At 57.3% G+C, this 21717-nt stretch overlaps 2 protein-coding genes across 6 annotated transcripts in view; both read right to left on the bottom strand.

The window, feature by feature from the left end:
* ATP2B4 (ATPase plasma membrane Ca2+ transporting 4) overlaps window positions 1-14619 on the bottom strand; it is an 87621-nt gene extending 73002 nt beyond the window's left edge. For 4 of the 5 annotated variants that reach the window (XM_074893369.1, XM_074893370.1, XM_074893371.1 and 1 more), the window contains exons 1-2: window positions 14475-14619; window positions 8080-8226 (exon numbers count right to left, since the gene is read on the bottom strand). The gene's annotated coding sequence lies outside the window, so the exon portion shown is untranslated. Of the gene's footprint in view, window positions 1-8079; window positions 8227-10605; window positions 10780-14474 lie in introns of all 5 variants that reach the window. The other variant, XM_074893364.1, reaches the window with a different exon arrangement.
* Window positions 14620-16284: 1665 nt separating this feature from the next.
* OPTC (opticin) lies at window positions 16285-19050 on the bottom strand. The gene is made up of 6 exons (XM_074893798.1): window positions 18826-19050; window positions 18238-18373; window positions 17132-17290; window positions 16827-17029; window positions 16589-16684; window positions 16285-16455 (listed from the first exon to the last, which is right to left on the bottom strand). Exons 1-6 carry the CDS (start codon window positions 19048-19050, stop codon window positions 16285-16287), a joined length of 990 nt encoding a protein of 329 aa, XP_074749899.1.
* Window positions 19051-21717: the final 2667 nt, after the last annotated feature.

Genomic DNA, 21717 nt, shown 5'->3' with positions numbered 1-21717 from the left:
GTCCCTGCCTCTCCTCCCAGCATGGTGCTCCTCCTGAACCCGAGCTGGTCACACGAGAGCCGTGCTGCTGCTCTTGTCACCCCTTTTAAGGTTGTCACTGTCGTCCCCGGAGCTGCCCGTGCTGCAGGGCTGGGACCCGCTCCAGGAGGAGAGCGGCTGCATGCCCACCGCTCCGGCTGAGCTGGGGAGCCAGCCAGCGTCAACGTGCAACCCTGTCCCCACTGAGACTCCCTCTGTACCCTCGGCAAAGCCTCCCCTTGACCCGGCGAGACTCAACCCCCCGCGGATGCTGCAGGAGAGTGGGCTGGGGTGGAGGAGCCCCGCTTGCTGCCTCTTGCATCCCAAGCCCATCCCTTGCAGAGGGCGAGGAGTGATGCAGCCAGATATGAACCTTCAAAGGAGATGGTTTCTGCCAGGACAGGGTTTTTGGGTAACCTTTGGAAATGAACATCTCGAGCCAGACTCTCTCATCACACTGTGTGCTGCTCCCTGAAGCCATCCCCAAGGATTTGGCACTGGGAGGCTGGGATCCAGCCCCACTGCCTCTGCCGAGCACACAGGCAGGGTCGCCCAGCTCCTGGAGCCCTTAGGAACACACTAGGAGAGGCCACGGCTGCTCTTACCCTGTTTTATTTCTTTCCCCCTTTGTGGGATAAAAACCAAAAGCAGGTGTATCATTTTTAAATTACTGGGAGGGGGAAGGGTTGCGGAAAAGTCACATCATTTGGATCAGGTTTTAAGGACACAAGTCATCAGGGCCGTGTGGAGTTGATGAGAAACATATAGCGTTTTGTCAAAGAAGAATTTATGTCAGTGTGACTAATGGGAGCAATAATGAGAGTGTTTGGGATGAATCATTTAGCAGAAGCAGGACGGAGGGCATTGCTAATGGGAGGCACCTATAGCTGAGATTTTGGGAAGACCAGGTTCATCGCAAAAGCCGACTGACACTGGAGAAAGCCAGGCACATCCAGACAGCCCGGTGCTCTGGCAGCCTCTTGGTCACTATCCTGGTGTGCCAGGACACCGACACTACTTGTACGGCTTTTGACCCCTGTTCCTTTGCTCAGACTTACTGAATTTCTGGGGACCAGGCCGGCGTTTCTCCGGGCTGAGGACCCCAGAGGTATGAAAAGCAGCAGCAGCGATGGGCAGATGTTGGCGCGGGGCTGTTGGAGATGTTTTTACATGAGCCAGTGAGGTGGTCTCAATTGACTTATTTGCTTTTTTTTTTTTTTTGGATGCTGTTCATGGGCACATCTGCACCAGAAAACCACCCACCGAATTCACAGATTGAGGATACATCCTAAAAAATGGAGGGTCAAGGAACAGAGAGCTCTTCATAACTCCGCGAGGTGCCCTGGAGGAAGCCCTTCCCTGTGTGACCGGTCTCATCGCTTTGATGGTGTGTGAAGAGCCAGCGCTGTGGGACGGGGACTGTCATCCCCATGTGCATCCAGAGCCTTACCCCGTGCGGACTTTGATTTATTGAGACCTCTCGTTCCTACAGCGATGCAGGAAATAGCGCTGCCGCTAGCCATGGCCACTACTTGCCAGGCAGCAGAGATCGTTGCCTGGCATCCTACAGGGGCCTGGCCCCTCCCGGGCACCTCTTGGTGCAACACTTGCCTCTGGCTGAGCAAAGGATGCTGCAGGACAAGCAGGACCCAAAAGACCCTGGATCCAAACATCTCTTCCTCCCTCTTCAAAGCTTCAGACCGTGGCTCCACTGGCAGCTCGCAGCCAATTTCCCAGCCCAAAATGCAGCACCTGATGCCCATCTTGGTCAGGGTTTCACCACAGCCCCAGCTCCCAGCGTCCTGAGGCTTCATGGGGACCTTCAGCTTTTGAACCACATTTCCGACTCTCTGGTCCCTGAAGCAAGCAAGCCAGGAAAATCTCACACACCAACCGGGCAATAAAACCCCTTAAATACCCATAATTCAAGGTGCCAAACACATGAGAGCTGGCGGTGGGCAGCCAGCAGTGCCAGGGTGTGCTCCCATGGCACGGCAGGACGGCTCCCAGCACCCCTCTCACGACCGTCCTGCGCAGCAATTAAATACACAAATATTTGCTGCAATCTGTTTTCTATCTCCGCGTCCCTCCTGGGCTCGGCTTGCCCCTCCCGGCCCAAGGAACGCCGGCATCTGCTCCTGCTTAAAACACACTTCTGCAAACTCGCTGGCTTGAGCCAAAAAAAGGAGGGAGATGGGGGAAAGACAGCGCTCAGCTTTGCTGGCTTTTGGTTTTTGTTGGGGTTTTTTGTTGGGTTTGGTTTTTTTTTTTTTTTTTACAGGAGGGTTCGTTACTTCTCCCTCTCTCTTTCTGTTCCTGCTCAGTATGGAAAGTTTTGCTTCAGCTCACCCTTGTGACTGGAAAAAGAGCCAGTTCATCGCAGCAGAACAAGGGGGCTGTTTCTTCTTTCTTTTTTTATTCCAGAGTTCTTAGGAAAGCGTTTTTGCAGGGAGGCTGCCGGGGAAAGGCAGGAGCGAGGTCTCTGGGGAAACCCCTGGCAACAACCTGGGCTCGAGAAATGATGAAGACCAAGATGCGGTGGGATTTAGGATTGGTGGGTTTGGGGGGTACGTGGGAGAGAGAAGAGCCTGGGAGAGGGGAACAGAACCCAGCAGCATCCCCCCAGCCATGGCAGAGTCGTTGCCCTCCCCAGCAAAAACCTGCATTGGCCTTTGGGGCTGGGGCTGGCACCAGGGCTGCTCTGCCAGGCAGGGGCCTGGATCAGCCCCTGGAGAGCAGGTCCCGTGCAAAAATGCCAGGAGGCGATTGCAGGTGACCCAGGTGTTTGCTCGTGCACTGACACACTTGTGTGCGAGGGACAGAGGAGGGCTCAGGGCGGGGAAGGTGACAGGATTTGCCCCGGGTCTCAGCGTGGGCTCCTGTGTCAGAACTGGAGCAGACGCTGAGACCCGGTTCAAGGTTTTAACCCCAGCTCTATGTTTCTTCTCCCAGATTTCCCAAGATAGTTTGGGAAAGGCGACATGCCCTGGTCTTTCTGCGCCCCCAGATTCCTCCCTTGCCTCCATCCTGGGGCTGCAGGCAGGGCTGTCTGGCCGCAGGCAACCCTTTGGCTAGCAAAACCCGGGGAGAGAGGCAAGCTTAGCATCAAGACCAAACGCTGTGCTTTCAGCATCTCACTTCACGCTGACACGGGGGTGTCTAAGGGAGAGGCAGAACCAGCGTGTCCTCCCCCACCTCCCCTGAGCCCTTTGGGACCAGACAAGGATTTCCATCCCCAGGACGTGACCGTAGCCCTTCCCGGGACAGCCGGGGTTCGTGGCCAGCTTCCTGCCGCAGGCACAGATGCTCCTGCCCCAGGTGCCTGCGCTTGTGGAGTCAGAGACTGTCGCGACGGCAGGAGCTGGCGCAAGCTGTTATATGGGGACCCCGGGGGATGGTGACACATCTGCGTCACGGATGACAACACTGAACGACCTCAGCATCACTGCTCAGACCCTTCCTGCCACCGGAAAATACCCCAGTGACTACTTGAGCCTTGTGAGGATGCCAGCACTTCCCTCGCTCTGCGAAGGCAGGAGGAAGGGGAAAACAGGGAGGAAAACAGGGAGGAAAACAGGGAGGAAAACAGGGAGGAAAACAGGGAGGAGAGGAAAACAGGGAGGAAAAGAGGATGCTTGTGAAACCCTGGGTTTTGTCCATAATAGACTCTGCCCCTTCCTCCAGCTGCATCCCAAGCACTGAGCATCTTTGTCACGCTCCAGGGTTTATTCCCCAACATCATTCCTCCGTGCCCCTGAGGGTAGGGATGCATCAACCCTCCTCCCCAAGCTGGCACGGGCTGGACGAGACCCATCTTGCTGTGGGTGCACGGAGGCACGGAGCAAGGCAGCGCTTTTCCAGCGAGGAGGCAGAAAGCCAGCCTGCTGCAATTATCAAATCCAACAGCTATCGCTGAAACGCAGCGGAAGGACGTGGCAGAGCCTGCCAGGGCTCTGCTCAATGAACCAGCCCGTCGCTCAGAGCGGGATGCGTTTGTGCCCACTCCTCTTCCTTCCCCCTGCAGTCACTTCAGCATCAAAGGGATTTCCCTGCACAGGGCAGGGCGACGATCTGCTCTCGTGCTGCGTGCTCCGAGCATCGCTGGCACAGCTCCCCGTAAAGCATTTGTTAGCACTCGAGTTGGAGAAGCAGGAGGAAGGGGGTGGCACAGGGAGCTGAAATAGCTCTTCCCTGCGTCCCTCCGCCCTCCTCAAACCTTCCTCTGCTGGGACCTGGATATCCCACTGCCAACCCATCACAGACTCCAACAGATGCATTTATCAGCTTGTTATAATTTCAGGTTTCTATTTGATTGCTAGGGAGGCATCAGACCCAAAGCCACCAAAGTCCCTGTGGACACGAAAACCCAGCCCAAGGTCAGCTACAAAGGGCCCAGCCCTGTCCACACACCCTTTTGCAGGCTCCAAGTGCCACCAGGCTCTGCCCCCCTCCCTGTGCCGCTGGGCTTTGCTGTAAATCCCTGCACTGCTCCAGCCAGGACCCAGTCCAAACACCCCTGAGCCTGGGCACTGGCTTTGATTCCCTTTTTTCTCAAAAAAAAAAAAAAAAAAAAAAAAAGCTTGGAGAACACTTTGAGCCTGAAAAAGTTTGCAAACAACCTGGCCACATTCTTCAAACCTTTCCCAGCTCTACAGAGGCATTGAAACATTTGATGAAAGAGTTGCATGGGATCTGCAAGCAGATATAATAAAGAGAAAAGCAGGTCAGATTTTGGCCGCTCACCAACACAGCCACCATTTCGTGAAGTCGAATTGAGCCCTTAACGCAACTTCCAGTGGGAACCTGGCACTGTTTGGGGGTTCCCAAACCCACCTCCACCCCCATCTTCCCCAACCCAAACTGCTCTTGTGCCTGGAAAAGCTTGTTCAGGGGAGGAGGGGGCTGCTTTGGGAGAGTCCTTTGGGTCCAGAAGCAAACCAGAGATTTCTCCGGATCCTCCCGCATCCCTGTGGCTCTGGCTGCATCCCACTGGGAATTCGGGGAGCCCTCGCTCTGCCCCAGCATCTCTCCCAGCCAGGTGCAGCCCACAGGTCAGGCCCCCACCTCCTCTCTGGGAAAACGAAAATCTGGAATTAAGTTATTAGTTTGATTAATACTTAGGAGGTAGAGAAGGGTGTAAAACCTGTGGAGACAGCAGTTTAATAAATGAGTTCTCGGCTCCAGCAAGGCTCCCAAGGAAAACCACGGCGGTGCCGGTGCTGTTGGCGTGCCCTGGGCTCGCCACGCTGGAGGCTGCGTTTCCAACCTGCAATTGCAATGGCTCAGACAAGATGCAGACTCGTATGGATGGAGGTGGTTCCTATCCCAGATGTCACCCTGTGCCTCATTGAAGGGAATTATTGCTGGATCGGCGCGCCAACAAGATCTTCCAGCAGTCTGGCCATAAAGCATCACCTGTCGGTGTGGGAGAAATGCCTACAGTGGACCAGACCATCCACCAGCATCCTCTCCCTGACTGAGGCCACTAAAAATGCTGCAGAAATAGGGTAAATCAGAAAAACAGCACAAAAATGAGCTATTCTTCCCCCACGTAGGATCCCCTGCCAGCCCTTAATATTTGGTGCCTGTAGATGAAGCAATTTCCACACCAGGAAGGAATTGCTGGTATTAACCATCCTGCAGCGGGATGAAAAACCATCATCGAAAAGAAAGGAAAAAGGTCATTGTTTGAAAATCCAGACCCCAGGCTGGAACGAGTTAATCCCAGTCTGTTGCTGAGATCCTCCCCAACCATTTTAGTAGGATTTCAGCCCCCTTTCAAAAGGGGATTTTGCAATACATTTACTTACATTGCAAAATGAAAAGTAATTTGGAGCTGAGAAATGGATTATGCTCTGCCGAGAAAGTGTTCAACTGGGGTCTTTTGACAATTTGGAAAGTGTTCTTTTTTCTTCTAAAAAACATGTTGAAACAGAAATCTGTTGAAACCGATGTTTTTCTATAAACACGCCGGGTTTCAAACCACCTCCATTTTTTGAACAAAAACAATTTGTCTAAAAATTACCAACCGGTTCTGCCTGGGACTGGTCTCATTCCCATGGCACGTGGTTAGATATTGCCCCCAAAGCGTGCACAGCCCCCCAGTCACACCGTGCCCCATCGCTGGGGGCATTTCCATGGCCATGGACTTGCAGCAGGGCTTGGCCAGCAGCTTTTTGGGTGTTGGAGGTGTTTATTGCAGTAGGAGGGGGCCAAGCAGCATCACTCCAGCTTCCTGAAGGAGCCCCAGCAGAGAGGCAATAGCATCCCTCCTACACGCAAAGAGCATGCCCAGCCCCGTGGCTGCTCCAGTCCCCCACCTCCACAGCTGCTGCTCTATTTTGGGTTTATTTAAGGAAAAATTCTATAGTTTTCACCTGAAAAGTGTTTGGCATCATTTAATACCCCCAGCTGCTGAGACTCTCATCTGAGACCATGAAAGCTGATCAAAGCGCAGTGGAGAGCCGCAGCGGCGGAGCCACAGATCAATGGAGCCACAATTACATATTGATTTTTATTTTTTTCCTAAGCAGCTACTTTAATGCCACTGGCGTTCCTCTCCCTCCCGGCCCTCACCACACTCGATCTCTGCAAGACAAATGGGCAGGATGGGTCAGAGCAGGAATTTCCCCTGCTCGATAATCTCAGTCTTTAAATTTTCTTTAAGCTTTGGGGCAAGATAAGCAATTCCCCTGGCTGCACAGAGCCCTGGCCCCTCTCCCACGCTGGGGACACCAGTCACACACATTTCCAAAAACCCAATAATTAATGGTGCAAAGCCAAGTTTCCAAGCTGGGGCACGCAAAGCGTTACGGCAGCCAGAAGCGGGGGCTCTGCCGATGCCGGGGACGGCAAATATCGACACAGCCATGGTCCCTGCCCTCACAGGGAGGATGCTGCGGCTCCAGCTGATGGAAGCAGATTCATGGCATTACCATATTAGCAGCCCTGCAGGCTCTCCCCCATTTGTTACCCTGATGGGGATTATTATACTTATTATGGTCTCAGCCACCGATGCTTATCGATTCTGACACTGCAGTGGTTTTAATCGGGAATCTGAAACATGCTATTATTGGCACCAAAGGGTCATCAACGCGCAAACAGAGCCACGATGACAAGGACAAAAATAACCCCCTCCGTCAGAAGGCGATGCTGGGCGGACAGGGAGCTCACTAGCAGGGGACAGCCAAGCGTCCCCAAACCAGAGTGCTGGCAGTGACGTCGGGGAGGGCAGCAGAGCGGTGGGCGGCTGGGAGGGAGGTTTACTCAGGAGCAAGTTGCAAACCACGGAGCACCTGATTTTCACACCTCACACGCGCGCAGGCGCGGCTGGCCGCCTCCGAGCCGCCGCCGTTTGCCTCTCTCCCCCCAAACCTGGTGAGTCACCAAGAGGTTCTTATGCAATTGTGGGAAAAAGCTCAAATTGCAGAGATAATGCCACGGGAGTGACACATGCCAGCACCGAGAGCTGTGGTGTTTGATTAGAAATTACCCACATGCATATTTATAGAGCCTGCCTCTGATTCAACCCCTTCCAGCACAGAGCCAAGAGCCATCGGCCCTTTCCAACATCCCCCCCTCCAAAAAGCAGCAGCCTCCTCTCCGCAGCACACACGCACCGGGTCCCTTTCATGGAAATCACCTGCTCTCTGCTTAAAGTAGCTCTGGGAGCAAATGCAAAATAAATACACTTTAAACACAAATAAACAGAGATGCAGAAGGCGCTGCAGCAGTACGTCGCTGGCCCTTCCCGCGCTCCCACTGCTGGTGTTCATTAGCAATACAGCGTGCACGGGGCAGGCTGCATCGATCCGCTCAGCGATCATTAATTCATAAGCACAACCATTGATTTTTGCGCATGTCCTCATGCAAGTTTTATCAGCGAAGCCACGTGAGCACCTGCCAGGTCCGGGCATCGCCGTACCCAACCGGCCAGGTAAGGGCAAACCAGGCTCCACCACCCCAGGGATCCTCCCAGCCTCATTAGCCTCTTGGCAAAGCCACCTAATGACCTGTTGGAGACCAGCAGGTCCCTCTGGTTCTCTTTCTCTACCTGCTTACCTAAGAGATGCCCCGCTGCAGCCCTGTCCATCCATCTGAGGCGTCCCTCTGTCCCCAGCCACCAACACGTGTGTCCTTCGTCTCTTCAGCAGACACAAGGCAGTCTGGATCCAAGCAGGAGGTTCGCAGGGAAGTGAAATAATTTGCCTTGGAACAGACAAAAGAGCATTTAAGATGCTAAGTGGGACCCTGACCCAAGTCACCCCCATCCCTGCTCCACAGCCCCCACCACTGCCCTCCCATGGAGGACCCCTGGCATCCCCAAACCCCCGTGCAGGGCTCTCCCTCCCTGTGCTGAGCCACGGCTCACTGCGGGTGATCTCCTGGTTGCGGGGAAACTGAGGCCACAGAAGCATGTGAGGAGCTGGTGTCCTCTCCCATGGCTCACTGAGTCCTTGGGACATGCCCTTTTCACTCCATGCCTCAGTTTCCCTCATCCCCTCTTTTCCATGAGCACTCCCAGCTGGGGGGCAGAGGCACCAGGGCCAGCAGCCGCAGGTTTGGGTGCATGACCAGCACATTTCAGAGCCCTTTTAGGATCCAATTCTCCTTTCACTAACGAGTCGATAAATCAGAGTAATCCATTGACAGAGCTGGAGGAAACTCCCACAAGAGAAAAGCCCACCCGGAGGCTGCTCCACACCTCTGTGGGCAGAGCAATCACTTCTCCAAATGCCTCTACCTTCTGCAGTTGAACTCATTGTGCCATAGCGACCGTTACTTCCCCCTCTGCAGAGGGAGGCTCTGGGAGGCGACAGGTCCCTGGTCCTCACTGGACGGGCTGTCTGGCATCTCCCGGGGAGCCACTTGAGATGCAGAGCCCATCCCCGCTCTCGCAGGGGTCATTTTTCTCTCTCTGCTTGGCTGGCCCGTGCAGACGCTTGTCACCCGCTCCAACCGTCTGCTACAAGTCCCCAGGGTGAAGTCAAGGGAGTGCAGCCCGGCTGCTCCCCCTGGACCTGGGGGTCCATCCCGGTGGGACCGGGCTGGGGATAGAGCTGTCCGCTGCAGCCCTGCACTGGGGGGAACCATCCCTGGTGCCCCACCATCGCCTGGGTGACACTGGGAGGGCTGAGCTGGCACGGGCCAGCCCTGGCCACGCTGGGGAGGGGGCAAGTACAGAGACAGCCGGAGAGGATGGCAAGGTGGAGGAGAGAGAGCAGGCAATCCATTTGCAATGTGCATCGATTCCTAATGCGCCCGTTAGCCTGCCTGGCTCTTTGGGGAAGCATTAGGAGACGATGCTTAGAAAAGCTATCCACGGCCCACTGCAGTAAAACCCTCGATTACCTCACCGCCACGGCACGGAGCCCAGGGGGACGGGGAGAGCGGGCGCAGGGCTGGACATCCCCAGCAGCCAGCGTCCCTCCAACTTCCATCCATGTGTCACCCATCCGAAGGACAGACATGGGGGAAAAATGTCGATGTCCTGGCTGCATGCAGGGGCTTTCCCTGTGGGTCCCACTACCCAAGGGGGTGCTGCCCTCTCTGCAAGGGTAAAGACATCCTGGGAAGTGGTGACCCAAATCCCCCCTACCCAGGTCTGCCTGCCTCCTCCCTGCCTGGGTGAAAATGTGGGTGCAGAAAGCAATGTCTGATGGCCCCTACCCTACCCAGCCATGGAAAAAGGCAGCAAAAGGGCAGCTCTGGGGCTGGGGGGAGACAGCAGTGAGCCCCAAAACCTTGCAGGCAAGCGCCTCCCAACAGGCAGGGCTGGCCCAGCTCTTCAGAGAGCCCAGCGGTGCTGCACAATGGCTCTGGCTCTTAAGCAGAGAGGCGAGGGAAAGCAAAACCTCTCCATCCAGCTGAAAGCACCAGGGGAGTGACAGGTAGGTAGAAATAATTACTCAAATTGGAATTTGGGGTAATTATGTTCCGCGTTCCCGCAATTTGCCCTGTGGGGAAGCCTTTTCACAACGCCCTGATAAAACAGATTTATCATCAGCTGAACACCAGGTCCTTTCCCTGTAATCTTCAAACTCAAACATATATTTCTCTGATCATAAATTAGCAATACTTGCACTTGCTCTCTCAAAGCTGTTTCTCTCTTCCCCCTCTCCAGGTTTTCCACATCCTACAGAAACGGAAGATCCAGGCTCTGGCTGGTTATTTTAAAAGACGGCGATCAATCAGGCATGCCAAGCTCAGCTCTCCCCCTCCCGCTCGGGGTCCACAGCACACCAACACGCCGGCTGCTGCCGTGCCAAGCTCTTCCTTAGGGGTGCATCACCCCTAAACCAACATGTGGCCACCCAGGTCATGCTTGAAAGAGTTTGGCTTCAGATCAATTAAAAAAAATAAATCTAAAGGCAGGAGTGGGGATGCCCAGATCTGGGGAATGAATCGCTGGTGGGGGAGACCCGCATGCCTAGTGGTTCTTGTCCCAGCAGCCCAGGAAAAGCCTGGCTGGCAGCATGGAAGAGCCACACTTATTGGCATTTTTCTCCATTTCATAATTTCTCCCCAGTCAGACAGTTTGGCACGCTCAGCCGGCGGATGGGAGACGGTGCAGGAACAGAGAGTCACCTTGGAAATGACGCTGGAGAAACTCTTCGCTCTGCAGCAACGGGCCAGGACTGCGCAGGGGGAGCATCCAGGTGCCCCGAGGCTGGGAGCAGCATCAGGGTGGAAATGCCCCCATTTTGGGGAGACACCAAGCAGCTTTCACCCCCCTCAAGGAGGTGGCACTGTCACTCCTGGCTGCAGTGGGAACAGCAGCTCACAGGCCACGGGCTTGAGCATCCTCCAGACCAACCACATCTCCCTCGGAGAGATGCCTCCAGCAGAGACACCCCTCTCCTCAGCTCCATCACCCCCAGCCCCCCCAAATCAGGCCCCTCTGAGCGCTTCCCTCTGCAGAAATTGGGTTAAGCCGGGGGGGGGCGGGGAGCTCCCAGAGGACACGTGCCTCCTGTCGCAGAGCCTTTCCCAGGCGTCAGGGCTCCTGTTGACAAGACCTAACGCAACATTGCTAATAATAGCTGTATCTTGGTGGCATCTCCCATCCCAGAGCAGCTTGTGGCAAGGAGTCCCACTTGCTCTGGAGCGGGGTGGAGGAGGAGAGCTGGGAAAGCCCCGAGGTGCTGCAGGCACCCCCACCCCTTAGCAGACCCACAGTGTGTGCAGGGAGGGGGCTGATTTTCTATAGGTTATTTTTATGCTAAACATTCACAATTTGGGGGGAGGGAGCTGTGATGAGGGAAAGAATGTGTTTTCTTCTTTCCCTCCCTTTTGCTGTGTTTTTCCTCCTCCTTTTTCCAGTGGTGAAGTGGAAAATGGGGAGAGGAAAAGCCCAAGCAGTTGTCTTATTTTTTCACCCCCCCCTCTCTATTTCCATTGTTGAGTTTCCCTGAAGTGGCCCAGGCAGCTGTCTGCACCCCAGTGATAATTCATGGACAGTGCTTTCATCTCCAGAGCCATTGCAACTCCCATCTAATGAATCCCAGCACCAGGATCTTTCAGAAAAAAAGGGCAGATCTGGAAAACTGAGCCATGACACAGCTCTCCCCGGGCGGCTGCTATTAATTATTCCATTAGTGTTAGGGATGTACAACCTCCCGGACCCTAAGACGCCGATCGGGATTTCTCCAGATGAGATGCTCTAGAAATATAGGCAGAAAATGAGTTTCTGATCAGTCTGGGGGAGTCTGGTCCCAGACCAGCTGCCTGGGCTGGGGACAGGGAGTGGGATATATCAAACCCAGGCAAAGTCCTGCCCCGATGCCGGATGGTGGGAGCTCACTGAGGGCTTCAGCGGGGCTGCCCGAGTGCTCCAGCCACGAGCTGCAAACAGCCGCCCTAAACGATCGCATGCTAAGCACAAATCGGTGCCTTGAGCCAACAGCCAGTTAAGTGCTATAAATAAAGCTGTTATCATCCGTGGCTCACTCGCTGAGCAAGCTGGGCCACAGCGCTTCCTCCCCAGCAGCGTTTAAGGGTGATTTCTAGCCTGGAGGAGGCCAGGAGCTTGTCAGCATCCACAGTTCAGTGGCCTTTTCCCATCCTGCCATTGATTTTGCACTTGGCCAATAAATTCACTGGTTGCCTGCCCTGGACATGGGTGGGGGACAGAGCTGGCAGACATGGTCACTGTCCCGGACAGGAAGACTTGTGTTATCTCTGTGGCCTCTTCCCAGCCTGCCTGGGTCCCATCCTCCTCTTCCATCCTTCTGCTGCTCTGATTCCTGCTTCAGGTCCATCAGCCCAGCCACCACCACTCTGCTCCTGAGCTGGGCCCCCAACCCTGCAGCCTGTGCTGCTCTGGCTGAGAAGCTGCAAAAGGACAGAAGTGGATGGCTCTGTCCCCAGGTGGTGGCCAAGGGACATGGCCCAGTGTGGCACAGGGTGCTCCTGGTCATGCTGGGAGGAGAGCAGAGAAGAAATCTGGGTGAGGAGGGGAAGCAGGAGGGACGGGCATGGTGATGGGAGAGGAGCTCATTTCCCACTGAGGGATGAGGACCTGTGGGAGGAAGCTCAAGCAGAAGAGGATGGAGGCAGCTCACAGACAGGCGAAGCCACACGCTGAGTCCCTGCAAGGATGCCACACGCTGTCCAGCTCCTCCTAAATCAACCCAAGGGAAGGAACATGCTCATGTCACGCTCCCCAGGAGACAGAGGCAGAGGAGGGAGAAGGCTGCTGCTCTCCAGGGCTTGAAGACTTTCCCGTCTCTGTTTTGGTGCCGGTTAATGATGCATGGCCAGGGCTGGGAGGAGAGCGTGGAGGGGGAGGGCAGGATGGAGGAGGAGGGGGGCCCATATGGAGATGCTTCTCCCAGAGAGTGGCAAGATGCTGAGCTGGCGTGAGATCGGGAGCTCACCGAGACATTGGCTGTTAGAGCCAAGCAATCAATATGTGAAAATCCAGCCCCGACGAGGAAGGTGACCTTGAGCGGGAGAGAGACAGAGGGAGGAGAGCTGCATGAATTACACACCCAGACGGTCTCTGGGTGAGGGAGGAGGGATGGAGGGGAATGAGAGGGACAGGCAGGATGCAAGCCCGCTGCCCAGCTGCTGCAGAGCCTGCTGCATGCCCAGGCAGTGGGCAGCCGTGGATCTGGCTGGAGGGAGGTTAGTGCCCGGAGTTAGTCTTCTCCTCCCCGCCCATCCCTGCACACCCTGTACCAGGGGGGACACAGCTGCCTGCACATTTCTAAAGCAAAAGTCTGGGAGCACCTGCCTGTCACCCATCCCCTCCGGCCAGGGCTGCTCCCCATTACTCCCCACATCATTTAACCGTCTCCAGCAGTGGGGCTGCCACTGTTGCCCATCAGACTACTCTGAAGCCCTGCAGCTCCTGCTGTTACTCAGCAAACGCCCCCGAGATCAGAGCCATGCTTTGCCTTTGCACAGCTCCAGCTCACGGCTTCTAACGTGGGCCCTGCACTAATTCCTCTCTCTGACTGCTCTGCTCCCTCCTGGCCCTGCATGCCTGCAGTGGACCCGCTCCTCTGCTGTCCGCTGGCCCCGTTAGCCAGGGCTAGCTGGTCTGTGGCTGTGCCTGTGGCAGACTGGCAGAAGCAGCACTGGTATCTCAGCAGAGATGCACGGTCCCTGACATTCATATATGCATGGGACAGGCTGTGCAAGCCTGTAAAGCCTCCGACACAGAAATGGCTTAAAATACAGGCAGGTCCCCAAGGACAGGCGGTGACTCTGCCCCTCAGGAGCAGCGTAAGCCAAGGCATCAGCTGGGCAGAGCTGCAGACATCAGGGGGGGAGAGGAGCCAGGACTCCCAGCTGCCCGGCTGCAGGACGTGGGGCAGTGGGCAGCAAGAGTGGCAGAGGGGGTGGCAGCTCTCAGACCCGCTACCAGGCCAGGCTGAACTGGGGCAGGGCTGTCCCTCTGGAGAGCCCCTCTAATGCCACCATCTCCAGCCCAGGGAAGGCTCTGTGCCTCCACTCCAGCCAGCCGCTTTGGGGTGCTCGGGGAGAGCCGGGGAGCAATCCATCCCCACGGAGGGGATGCAGCACTTCAGCAGGGTGGGAAAGGGCCGAATTCCAGCGGCAGGAGGGGGTTGCTGTTCCCTGCACCATGCTGCAAAGACAGGTGCTGGTTTCTTTCCCCCACCGTGGCAGCAGCCAGGACACGAGAGCACAGTTAATAACTGCACCAGCAGAACAGCGGGGCTGAGCCCCCAGCAGCCCCCTCCCAAGCACAGCCCCAGACCCCCCCAGGGCTTTGAGGAAGGGGAAGACCTCTGCTGCCCCAGCCCTCTCCCTCCTCCCCAGGGGTCTGAGGGGACCCAAGAGCCACACAAGACAAGACAGCACTGCTGAACCTCAACTCTTCCCTAGCAAAGCCCCCCCCTCCTCCAAGCCACCCCATTGCTTGTAGAGAAGTTTGGTTTCTGCAAAGCCAGCAGCCCCATCTCCCCCATAGACATCCCTCCACCTACCTCACTCTCCTCCCCCACGAAGCAAACCCTTCTTTCCCCTCTCCAGCTTCTTTTAATCCTTCCTCTGCCAACACCGAGCACCTGGGCTATTCCCCAGCTGTGTGGGCATGCCCGTGAGTCGATAAAACCACCCCAGAAGGGAGAGGTAAACAGCAGAGAGTGAGTTTGCAGTCTGAAGTTAAGGTCAGGTATTTCCAACCACTCTGCCTTGCCATCTAGTGGGACGAACGCGAAGGGCCGGGGCTCGCTGTTGGGAAAAGTTGGCCAAATCCATCCGGCTGGAGCCGAGCCTGGCTCGCAGCAGTATTTCATCCCACAGGAGCAGATGAGATCACTGGGGGTAAAGGACAGTGTGAAGGTGTCAGAAGGGTGAGTGGGGAAGGAGGAGAGATTGGGGATAGACTGACAGCTTTTTCAAGGATGACAGGACACCAGCACTAATAAATCCTGGCATTTTAGATCTAACCTGAAAGGAAAGGCTGGAATGGCTCCACATTCCCATTTACCAAGGGCCCTGGCTTTTGGATCAACGTAATCCATGTCTGAGTTTTGAATGGATTTTGGGTTTTGAATGGAAAAGGAAGGCAAGGGGAGAGAGGTGCTGTGCACAAACCAGCGTGCCTGTGCCGTGCCGACGAGGCAGGCTCGCAGGCAGGAGTGCCCAGCAGTGCTTGCAGCGTGCCCATAGATGAGAAGCTGGATTTTCTTGCACAGTTTTCTCCAGCTGCCTTAGTTTGCCTCCGCAGGCCTTGAGGATGTGGGCTGAACTCACTGGTTTCAGTTCAGGGTTTTGGATTCTCCAGGGATGTGTCATCCCTCTCATGGTATGCGTATTTGTTACATGTGTATAAAAATATAGAGGATGAATACATTATATTTAAAATATCTCACCACTGGGCAGCTCTTTTCAGGTGCTGAAAGCTGGGATGATACGAGATATTTTAACTCCCTCCAAGTGACTTTTTCCTGCTGGACCCAGGGCCGTTCAGCTCGCAGGCTCCAGTGCTGCTCCAGGGTTTCCCTGCAGCTGAAGCAGACCCCAACCCGGGGACACCCTCCTGCTGGGCAGAGCTCATACTGGAGACCCCATTTGGTACCAGGGCAGCTCCCAGTCCCGGGGTGGGGGGTCAGGGTCCCTGCAGAGCTGGGCAATGGGGCTGCAGCAGGTCTGGGGTGAGGTGATGGAAGATTCCAGCTGGCCTATGCTGAGGTTTTCTATGGCATCTTCTTTTGGAGCACATGGGGCCAGCCCAGCTGTGGTCACAGCTCCCACCTGGGTGTGCAACACTCCCCCAGCGCCACACAGACCCACTGGATGGACCTGGGGATGGCTGAGGGGACAACCTGGTCATGCAGGTCAAATGTGATGTGGCCAAAGCATCACCTCTCTGCAGCATTGCAGCTCTCAGTCCCTGTCCAGGAAACCCTGAAAGCAGACATGGATCGGTCTTCCCAAGGCCCCGGGAGGGAATTGAGGAAGAAGTGGGACATGGGGAAGGCCCCGTATTTGCAAACCAGCATCGTGCACAAAGCAGCTGGGCAGGGGCTGGGCAAGGGCTTTCCGCTGCTCTCACTATTGAGAACAAGACACCGAATGCAATTAAGTCTTCATTTTATTAGAGCTGCCCATTCCGATTTGCCCCAGAACTGAGTTCACCCCTACAGGGAGGCTCAGCTCACACCGGGGTTAAATGCATCTACCTTAACCCTCCATTCTCCATGGGGCAGCAGGGTCCAAGGGGGTCTGGGGTGGGGTCATGGTGGGTCCAGGAACGCTCACCCTTGTTTCCCAGTGTTGGAGCCATGGGGCTCAGAAGAAGCGGCCCGTGGGCAGGCGGGGCAGGCAGAAGTAGGCGTTGGGGAAGAGGCTGAGGTTGATGGGGTTGCCGTCGAGGCGGATGTCCTCCAGCACCCTGCGGATCTGGCTGTGGTCTTGGCTGTTGCAGAAGGTGTTCTCATGCATGGTCTGGATGTTGTTGTTCTGGCCAGGGAGGCAAAGGGCAAAATCAGATTCAAATGGATGGGGAAGAGAATGAAGAAGAGGAGGAGGTGGTGGTGGTGATGGGCTCTGCTAGACTCAGGTACGGACAAGCCTGGGTCCGGCTTTGTCTCACCTGGAGGTGCAGGGAGCGCAGGTTCTCGGGCAGGGGCACTGGGATATAGTCCAGCTGGTTATCAGACAGATGGAGAAACTGCAGCTGCTTCAGGTCCTGTGGGAAGAGGGGAGAGATGAACCTCCCTGCTCCCAGCCCCGCTCCAGCCCTCTGCACCATCCCTGTTGCCCCTTGGCATGGCAGGTTTGGGCTAAAACCAGCCTGGATTCATCCACAGGCCAGCAGCTCCAGCACCCACCCGGAAAGCATGGGGCCGGAGGCCGGTGCTGGGGATCCTGTTGAGACGGGCATCCAGCCGGACGATGCTGCCGGGCAGCTCGGGCAGCGCCGTCAGCCTGTTCTCGGGCAGGATGAGCTCCTGCAGGCTGGGGAGCAGGCGGAAGGCGTCTGCATCTGCCCAGGAGATGAAATTGCTGGTCAGGTCTATTCGCTTTAGATTTTCTGGAGGGAGAGGAGGGAGGAGATGGACAGGGACCTATGCAGAACTGCTTATTCTCCCCGTGCTCCATTGCAGAGCCTGGCCTTTCCCTTGCCTCGACATACTCAGCCCTGTGAAATCGCTGGCCCGGATCGTGCCGATGCGGTTGAAGCGGGCGTAGAGGTAGGTGGTCTCCGGCGGCAGCGGCGGGATGTGCTCCAGGTCGACGTCGTCGCAGTAGACGGAGGTGCTGATGCACAGGCAGAACAGGCAGCTGGGCAGGCCTGGGCGTTCAGAGGCAGCCCGTGGCATGGCATGGCATGGCACATGGCATGGCATGGCTCCCCAGTCCCCCACAGGGCACCCCAGCATGCCCAGAGATGGGAGGACATGCCCACCCCTGCCCACACTGTGGGTACACAAAGTCTTTAAGCACCCAGAGCTGTCACAGCCCCGGCACCTTCATCAGTGAAACAGCCAAGGGCATCTTGTCAAGGGAAGGGCCAAAACTCCCAGCCAAAAGAGCTGCTAATAAATGAAACTGCTCAGGGCCAAATACCCGCCATGGGAGAGGGGGAGATATAAGGTTGCCAAGCGCAGCAGCCTTACACCCAGGGCTCACTTGGCCCCCTCGGTTTTTCCTCGGAAGGAAATGGAACAAAAGAAAACAGTTTTGCATCCAGCAAAACATCTGTCTTGGCTGCGTGAGGGTCCTGGCAAGCTGGATGGGGGCAGCAGGAGGTGTAAAGCCATGTCCCCCCCACACATGTGCTCCCTCTCCTCTCCCCCAGCGCCCGCGAGACTCAGCATCCATTAGTGGGGGAGTTCAAAGCAGCAAGGCAACAATTTCCCTTTGCCTCCTACTTAATTTGTCCCAGTCCAGAGTGACAGAAAATGAATAAAGATATTTATCCCTCGCTACAGGATTTTAATTGTCACTAATCTAATTGCTACTCTGTCCGACTGTCGCAATGCCTCTGCTCATTAAAATGTTGCTGCTTTGCTGGAGCTCTTATTTCCCAGAAATGTCTCGCTGCAGCCCTCCTGCCTGCTGTGTGATAAGACGCACCCCCAACACCCCGGGCAGAGCAAATAACTGCTGCTGTCTGATGGTGGCAGAAGGATTTGCTCCCTTTTCTCCAGAGCACCAGCCCTGCCACCCCTGGGACATGCAGCTGCATCCCATGGGGACCAAATCACCGCTGTGCTGCACCCAGGGGTCTGCACTCACCCTGCGCGGGGACGGGCGCTGGGTGGATGGGGCTGGCGGTGGTCGGAGGCTGCAGCTTTGGGGTTTCAGCCGTGGGGCCCAGGTCTGGGAGAGCCACAGGGTCCTTGGGGCGAGGAGCCAGGGTGCCGACCTCAATCTGCAAACACAGCCTGGGTGTGAGGGCTGGGGCGGCCGAGCAGGTCCTCCCACTCCCCTCCAGCGCAGGAGGTGCTGGTCAGGGGGTCAAGGGCACTGGGTAGGTCTCATTGAAAAGCCAGCTCCTCTTTGGAGAGCTCTCCTAGCTCAGTTTCAGAAATCCCCCTCCCCATTTGCCCAGAGGGATGTAAGAAGCCTCATCTCCTGACTTCCTGCAGCAATGCTCTGGCCAGACGCTGGCCAGGGACGAGGAAGCTGGTGGAGGTCAGGGTGGGGTAAAGCCTTTCCTGACACCAATGAGAACAGTGGAAGAGCCACCAGGGCCCGTCAGCTTGTGCAAGAGGCTGGTTCTCCAGCTGTGCCCCATCCGTCCCTTGGACCAAGCCCCTTTCTCAGGGTGCACCCAGGGGAAGACCTGCCCTGCACGCTGGTGCTCTCCTGCATCCCCCTCACCTTCGGAGCAAGGTCACCATAGTCGTAGAGCTCCTCATAGTTGTTCAGGTCAAGGATCTCCCCATAGTTGTCCAACGTCAGGTCATAGTTGTCCAGGTCCAGGTTTTCATAGAGTACCAGATCAGCTTTTGGCTTCTCTGCCTTCCTCCTCTCCTCCTTGGCTGGGACAGCCCAAGCTGCCCCCAGACACAGGCTGGCGATGCCCAGCCAGGCCAGAGTCCGCATCCTGCACCCGGCCAGGGTCACCACTGGGGACCACAGTCCCTGGAGGGCACAGGGCTCCCACAGGACCAGCAATGCAGGGCAGGATGGGGCCAGGTGCCCTGAAACGGTTGCAAAGCAGTGAAAGCAAAGAGGGATGGGAAGGCAGAACCGGCACGGTGGCTGCAGCCAGCCACACTCTGCAGCCATGGTGGGGACTGCAGCCGCCGTGGGGGACAAACAACCTCCATCCCCGGCCCCAGGAACATTACACCATCCCTTTTCTTTTCAGCCCATTTCATGCTCGGTCAGGCGGCGATGCAGGAGAGGCCCCACGGCCCTGCTGTGCTGCCCTCGCTTCTCAGCTTTCCCAGCCCTGAGGAGGGGGTGAGGGGGGTTGCGGTCCTGCTCTGGCCCCTCGAGGCGATGGATGAAGCTGGTCACTGGCCCAATAAACCCAGCAGAAAGGACCGTAGGAGCCCTGGCATTCTGCTGCTCTCCCCCTGGGTCGCCCCAAGTCCAAAGCCCCAAGGTGCTGTTTCTCAGCCTCCAGCATCCTGGGCAAGCCCGTGCTGGGGGGACTGGAGGCCACAGGGTCCCTGTGACTCGCCCCTGAGCACAGGGGCTGCCTGTACAGGGACACCCCCAGCTCTGCAGCCCAGGCAGGGTGCACCTGGCAACCCTCCACCCAAACCTGCTGCGGTCCCTTCCCAAAGGGAGCTCCCTCCCACCTGAAGCTGGCCCCTGCACACGGGTCCCCAGCACCCACCATGCATCCTGTGCTGCAGCATCGCCCACCCACCGGGCTGCATGCCCACGTGTGCACCCACGGCAGAGCAGGCGGAGGGGCCCAGCACCCAGCAGCCTCCCACACGGCTCTCCCAAACCAAATGCAAAAGCAACCACCCAGCCCAGAGTTTTTGCACCCCAGACTGAGGATTCTGCTCCCTAATTTCCACCAGTTTTCCACAGATCAAAGCTTTGAGCCCCCCCCCCCACATTGCTGGCCCCCGACCCTCCTGCCCCACAGCTCACCCCAGCCCAGAGGGGCTCTGCTCGGTGCTGGGCGAGCAGAAAGAAGGCGGCATGAACGTACCCCCTTTCCCCTCCTCCTTGGTGTGGGAGAGCCCCGCTCCGCTCCTGTGGGCTGGTGCACTGGCTGGGGAAGGGCTGCCCGGCTTTTAATGCATGGAGAGGAGGGGGGGCTGCACAGAGGGGCCTGGCATGGCCGCTGCTGAGGGGAGAGGCAGGATGCGGCCAATCAAGCCGGCAGCCCCCCACTGGGACCTTATATTGTCCCCAGGGGCAAACCAGCCCCAATGGCCGCTGTCCTCCAACAGCCTGGGCTTGTCTCTGGGGCTGTGGGGGACAGGATGGGGGACACGCTGTGCTCCTTGCGCTGGTGTCCCCATGGGCGATGGGGACACACAGCCCTGGGCAGAGGGGACAGAGTTGCATCCCTACCCCAACCAGCCCAAGTCCTGCCAAGCCAGAGAGCAACTTCCAGCTGTGGCCATCCCTGGGGATGCAAAATGACAAAGCACCAGGCACAGCCCCCACCTTGCTGATCTGGATTTCAGCTGAGTGGGACTTTGGGGCCCAGGGAGCACCCCAGCCCTGGGGAGGGTGTGGGGAGACCCACCGCTCCCCAGGGTTTGGGGGTCTGCACAGGCCCACCTCAGTAGCCAGATGGCTTGTGATATTTGGCTCGTCTGCTCCCCTCGCTTCCTGCGGGGCTCAGTGCTGCTCACCCCTCTGTGCACCGTTGCTTTGGAAACGTGGGGGAGGTTTGGGGAGGGGGAGCTGGTGCGGATGCGGGGGGGGGGGGCAGCACTGGTAGGATGGAAGACATCCCCCATCTCCACCGCATGCACCCACATGCTCTGGGGCAGGGGGGCTGCTTGATACCCCCATGCAGGGCTCAACTCAGGGGGGCAATGGTCCTGCTTCATCCTTTGGGTGAGGGGGGGGGATGCCATTACCAGGGACGTGTCCTGTGGGGTTGGGACACCCCAGGACAGGCAGGGTGTGCACGGCAGCCCCGTGGGTTCCTCGCAGCGCTGGGCAGCCTTGTGCACACACAGCCACCCACTGCCGTGAAAATGTTCTCTCTCACAGGCAGCTCGCAGCCCCCGCGCTCTCCCACCCGCGATGTCGCACCCATCTGCCGGTGCTTGCTGGGCAGGCGGGGACACCCTGGCAGCCCTCCCCAACCAGTGGGCACAAGCCTTGTCCACGCACCCGCAGCCCCCTCACCCCCAGCCTGTCCCCCCGCCCTTGCCAGGGCAGCCCCAGCCCTGCTCAGCACGGAGCAGAGCAAAGGGGTGCCACTAATCTTCATTAAGCCCCTCATTAGGCGGCTCGGCAGCCACAGTGATGGAGGCGATGTGGCAGCTGGGGGGGGACATTACAGCTAACCCGGTGCCTCTGCTCCTTGGAGGGGCTGCAGACGCTTGTCCAGGGTGGGCTGCTGAGTCGTGTCCCCCTCCCTGGTGAGTGGGGGCTTTGGCCCAGCGCAGCTGGAGGGGACCCGACCTTCAGATGGGACTTTCTGCCCCAGTTCAGGGGGAGATTGGGGGGCAGCTCCTGCCTGGTAGCCCAACGTGGGGGAAAGTGCTGCAAAGCAAAAGCCTGGGCTGGTGAGGGTCCACAGGGCATCAGGGTCCACAGGGCATCGGGGTCCCCGGGACA

Source organism: Strix uralensis, chromosome 24 (genome assembly GCF_047716275.1).
Source record: "Strix uralensis isolate ZFMK-TIS-50842 chromosome 24, bStrUra1, whole genome shotgun sequence".
Taxonomy (NCBI): domain Eukaryota; kingdom Metazoa; phylum Chordata; class Aves; order Strigiformes; family Strigidae; genus Strix; species Strix uralensis.
The sequence above is the reverse complement of the archived record's forward strand: the minus strand, read 5'-3'. Positions and strand labels throughout refer to the sequence as shown.